At 40.4% G+C, this 5,873-nt stretch overlaps 1 protein-coding gene across 1 annotated transcript; it reads right to left on the bottom strand.

Annotated features, from left to right (window-relative positions):
* Nucleotides 1–915: 915 nt before the first annotated feature.
* Nucleotides 916–3,304, bottom strand: LOC139722311 (cephalotocin receptor 1-like). Its single transcript, XM_071633619.1, has one exon. The coding sequence runs from the start codon at nucleotides 3,007–3,009 to the stop codon at nucleotides 1,912–1,914; it is 1,098 nt and encodes a 365-aa protein (XP_071489720.1). The 5' UTR covers nucleotides 3,010–3,304; the 3' UTR covers nucleotides 916–1,911.
* Between the last annotated feature and the right edge of the window lie 2,569 nt (nucleotides 3,305–5,873).

Genomic DNA, 5,873 nt, shown 5'->3' with positions numbered 1-5,873 from the left:
AAAAAAAAAATATATATATATATGCAGTGTACATAATATGCATCAAGGAAGTGAGTGAACTTAAATTTACAAGAATTCTTTAATTTTGTTGACTGCGACTCGCGCTTTGAAATATGACGACATTTATTACTTGGTAACGCAATGATAGGGATCAATGTATACACGAACATCGGAAATTCAAGGACATCTTGAATGCAGTTTCACAATATATTATTTAACAGGTCAAAGGCTGAGCTATTAAAAGTTGTCACTATTTCACAATTTTCTTGCTGACGAAGCTTTGTAGCTCTATCAATGATGAAATATATACACATATATTTTTTTCAGTGTCATCTCGTCTGTCTACCACGCGCTGCTGAACGCTTCGTTGGGTGTGAACAAAGGAATTCCAAACAAATCAATCAAGCCTTGTCATGCAGGTTAGTTAGATAGCGTTCGTTAGCAAAGATGTAAATTTTGTCAAACTTGCCACTTAAATCCTGAAAACCCAGTTACTATGGCATCCTTACATTCTACCAATGTCCCTCCTCGTATAAACATCAAACATGCAACCAAGTGGCGGAAGAAATGAAGGATGAGTGCTTGCAAAAACACTTTGTTCTCTTAACACGTGCTAAGCAACCACACATTGGCGCTTCTCCTAATTAACAAGTCCCTAATACCCACAGAGAACGTGCCTGGCTACACAGCCAGGCCACCGTAATGGAAGCCGTTTGACCATCATATCGCATGCAGCTTTAATAACATTCGCTTTAATTGCGTCAGTTTTTTACTCTGTTTTTGTCGTTGTGTCCTAATTTGTTTTCTCAGTCACAAAGATGTTTAGAAAATAATATGACTGTCACAGAATCAACTGCTTGTCATATCACATGTGACTTCAGCATAAGTTTATAATATGACAATTGACGGGTAAATCGCAATGTCCCTCATCAGGCACACGTAATGTGACATTGGCAATATATAATTGTTGTGGAGAAGCGTCAAGACTTGACCATCAATAAACACATTGTTCTCTCCCTAATTCAAAAGTTGTAGAAATTAAATTTTCGAGATTTCTGTATTTTGGTCAAATCGGCCAAAACTGTATTACAGGTAGATATTTAAATTAGACGCGTTTGATGAAAGATATTCAGGCTGTGCTCATGTCTTAAAATCGTGTAATCTAATGCCACAATTCAATAAACATACATAGAATTTGAACAACAAAATGCAGAGAAAGTGGTTCTGACATTGCGCTGAACAGAACGTCAATGAAGAACAACAGATGCGAAATTATACGGCACTCTCATTGTTGGGTGAGCGTTCTCTTCCAGGCCCGTGCATGTCAAATTACTCAGTGTGTGATATTTGAGCGTCTTCTGAAAATGAATATACAAGGTCGTTTTCAGATTCTCTATCCATCAACTAAGTTAATTCAACACGGCGAAAGATCTTATCATATCTCCACCTTCTTTCCAAGTCCAAGGATGCGTTACTGCGCTCTTTTCTTCCAATAATAACGAAACGGACCTTGCGGCTATTTCAAGGTAAATACGCTGTATTCTGCGAGGACACCAAGACCACAGTAATGTTCCTTTACCAAAATAATTTTGTGAATCTTTCATCATAGAAATGTATTCTTTCTGTCTAGCGAGCTGGTCTTCGATATCGTACCTCTTAGCCTATCTACGGCTGAATGGATCAAACTTCGCCCTTGCATCACTCCAAAATGAGATGGTATCCACATCCACAGTGACAGCAGCGCACCAAATCATTAACACGCTTTAAAGACGTAACACGTTATCCCGTGTTCTGGTTCATATGTCGAGGTCGACAGTAGGAGCAAAATGTTGACTCAACGTCCACGTCGTTTGGAGATAGAGTTCAACGGTAAGAATGGCCAATAACTTTTCAAACCCTTGTGTGATTCCTTTACCTATACACGGTTTGAGCTTTCTCAGGGTCGTCTTTAGCAGGGGAATCCGACACATCATTTCCATTACTTAGCCGTGTTTCACGGTAGATCTTTGGGCCAGCCTGCATGTGTGATGCATCGATGTTGGTCTGCTGGGTGGTTCCCGCCTTCTCATACCCCTTCCGAGACTTGCAAACATTGAAGAAAAGAAACACGTATGGGTTTACAACGCTGTTGCATGAGGCAAAGATGGCAAAAACACCGTAAACCACCATGTTGAAACTTCGGGTGTCCACATAGGAGTGCAGGAGTTCCATACTGAAGTACGGCACGTTGCACAGGACGTACGCTGAGATGATGACCATGGTCATTTTGAGCGTTCTCCAGCGAGAAGTGCGTTGCCAATTGGACTTGTTCTTGAACATTGACGAACCCCCTCCAAGCCACAGGCGGAGGAGAATGCGGAGATAAGTGTAACAGATAATCACGAAAGGCGCTATGAATGCAATAAACGTGATATAAGTCACGTACAATTGCTTGTGCCAATCTGGTAGCTGTTTGAAGCCCGTCATACAGTAGCTTTTCTTGTTAGACCTCTCATTTTTCCTGAAGACAAACAGCTGTGGTAAGGAGAAGAGCAAAGCCAAAGCCCAAGCTACGCCGATGACCTTTGTCTCTGGAAGTGGCCGCTTCAACGCTCGGATGACAGAATGAAATCTATCAACAGAAATGCCCACCACCATATTGCTACTGGCCATCAGAGCTATACTCGTGTAAAGTTTATATACTTTGCAAGCCGCGTTAGACCCATACCAAACTTTCCCCTGCAGCTCATGAATAATTTCGCTCAGAATTACGAACATGACCAAAACGTCCGAAGTTGTTAATGAAATAATATACACCTGGAATCGATTCTTCTCTTTACGGTGTTGATACAACCACACATATACGATGAAATTTCCGATGGCTCCTACACTGAAAACAACGGACAAAGAGATCATTCTGGCTACCTGATCGTAGGGAGGACCTGGGGGGTCCTCTGGTTTAGTGGTCATATTAACCTCAGCGGTTGGGAGGTCTATGTCACCCATCGTGGTGGTGCGGTAGTTCTCCATCTACTATAGATAACGACGTCTTGGCGTCAGACTCGTGCGAGACAACTTGACAGCATTATTCTTGAGAGAACAGTTTCGAAGATTTTTGCTTTCAAATGGCGATTTGAATAGTCTCATGCCATGTTCAATCGTTTTTTAAGTCGAAAGCATACGATCAAAGAGTAATTCTAAGTTCTGCTCTATCCTCGAGCTTGTTTGTTTTTTAAACGCGTCAAAGATGAGAAGAATTGAAGGAGAGAGCAGCAAAGAGTCTTATGGCAGCAAAACCATTCCTTCATCCGAAACCACTGAGTACGCAACGGCTGTGTGGATGCTTGAATTAAGACTTCTCTGTGGTGGGATATCGTTTTATAGTCCTGTCTACCAAACTGGTTCGTGTAGACAACCGCGTGCATGATGATCGCAAAGATGCAGCGAGCAGCAACAGCGCTTAGGGGAGGAGTGACTATACCAGCGAAATCACTGCTACAGTGGGACGTCATCAATGGGCAGCACTGTGATTGGCTGAGCGGGTTGGGGTTTCCACCATTCACCCGCGGTCCTGATAACATGAAGACTGTGCGTAGCAATGGACAGCCCCGGTGAGTTTCCTGGCTGATAATTCACCACGGCCATTGTAAATTCCTTTTAGCTGCGTAAAGGCAAATAGAAACATAACAGAATATAATACAAACATGAAATAAACTATGTTACAACGTACAAATTTCTAGAGTTGTTTTATTTAAAGTTGCCTTGTAGGTATTTGTGGCACACCGAAGTCTTCTGATGCACGATTTCTTTGTCCCTACTTGACGTGTTCGAGCTCCGGTCAATTTCACACTTGAAGCTGTTTACATCTCTAATGTAGTATTCACAGAAGTTGAAATTGCCAATTCCGTCTGCAGATGCAATTGAACACATGGTTTCAAATTGAGCATAGAGAATATCATGGACCTTATCAGAAGGAGAGATCAGCCAGATATCGTTTGTAAGGGAAAAGCTGAATAAAGACGTATGTTGGTGTGCTTCTTTGTATGTATGTATGTATGTATGTATGTATGTGTATATTGGGTAAAAAAAGAGGGGGGGGGGGGGGGCACGCAACAATACCCCTGACTTTCCGAGGCCCTGGTTCAGCCCGTTTATGTTCACTGTGTGTTTGGAGAGATCACCTAAGAACTCTTGATATGAAATAAGAGTGGTACGAACTGGCCATGGTGGATCATGTTCTTTCAAAACAAAATGCTGACGTGAAATGTATGAATTCAGAATAAAATTAATCTTCATCAATACTTCATGTCTCCTTCAATCTGCTGCTCCTCCTCCTGCTTCAGGAAGTTGGTTAAGGGTGCCCGATATATATTTCTCTAGTGCTGAAATGCGTATTCTATAACAAATACTGGAAACGTGGTAGCAAAACAAAGCACATTAGCTGGACAAAGAAATGAATAAGTACTATGTCACAGTCACTTTCCCCCTCCCTCTCCCTCCCTCTCTCTCTCTCTCTCCCTCTCTCTCTATTTTGTTACTATTTTCTCTCTTTCTTTCTCTCTCTCTCTCTCTCTTCATTCCTGTCTTTATCATTTTTTATTTCTCTCTCCGTTTCATCCACTCTTCTAAACTCTTGCCCCTTTTGCTACATTGATTTTTATTTTTCAGTCGAAGCAGCAAACTCAAGTTGGTAACAGGAATATTCTACCACCTTTTATCATATATTTGAAAGACAACGTTTGCAGAATTCATGGTTATGCAATTTATGTTGTATCGATGTATTTTACACAGAGGGGTATTTAAAATTTGTCAAACACATGTTCAAGACCAGGCGTGACTTAAGGTGACAGAGAAAATATAGAAGAAGATGTGGTCTGTATTAAAATTGACTTTTATAGCATTCGTTTAATCTATCACATCTTGCATACGAGCCGTGGCCCCGGGTATACCCATTTGATTACCATATATTTCCTCAGTGAATGCTTAGAAACATGCCAATGTATTTATGTTTTCGTATCAAAAGCAAATAGTATTTTATATCTAACTGCGATATGTCCTAAGGAAACTGCGCAAATTTTGCAAATTGCATTAAGCATGTTACAGGGATGGTACAGTATTGGTGGAAATGAGAATTGGGCTTTTAACTTATTGCGAGATACCAAGAAATCACTTATGATATAGTACAGATCATACCATTTTAAGAGGAATTCAAAGTTTATTTGATGAAAATCGGGTTTGGAATGACTGAGACATCCAAAAACAAAGTAAAACAAAGCGATCGTAATAAAGTGTGGGTCCCACACTTTATCAGAATCGCTTTTTTTTTTCGGATATCTCAGCCATTTCAAAACCAATCTTCATCAAAGAAATGTGGAATTTCTCATAGAAGTACATGCCCTTTCATATTTTATAAGATGTTTCTCATTATCTCACCAAAAAATGTGAGAAACCTGAAATTAGGTCTCAACCAAGACTGTACGATCCCTTGAAGTGTTTGATTTGGAAAGAACTGTCCTTGTTTTATATGGTTCTGTGGCCACTGAGACCGGAAACTTTTTTGAAGCTCAACTTTAATGTTAGCAATGGAAGGAGAGATGGCATTGATCGCGGTAATGGGGAAAAGATCTCACCAAGCACCTGCCAGATTTCAGGAGGATTTATCTAACCTGACGTAAGTACCAAGGATATTAGAGTACCAAACTGACAGTAAAAGATTCTAAAAGCATCACCTTTGACTCCTTCAAAAGATCGATGCATGTTACCTATTTATGTATTTCATGTTTTCTACTGCTCCCTTTGTCGAAGGGTTATGACAAAAGTATTATTAGATTCTCTAGAGTCTCGTGTTCTGAGCAGCGTGGAACACTGTACACAAAAGAAATAAAGGAATGTTT

The sequence above is a fragment of the Diadema antillarum genome, unplaced genomic scaffold, assembly GCF_040938485.1.
Source record: "Diadema antillarum isolate AM-2024a unplaced genomic scaffold, OU_Dant_1.0 scf00000163, whole genome shotgun sequence".
NCBI lineage: Eukaryota > Metazoa > Echinodermata > Echinoidea > Diadematoida > Diadematidae > Diadema > Diadema antillarum.
The sequence above is the reverse complement of the archived record's forward strand: the minus strand, read 5'-3'. Positions and strand labels throughout refer to the sequence as shown.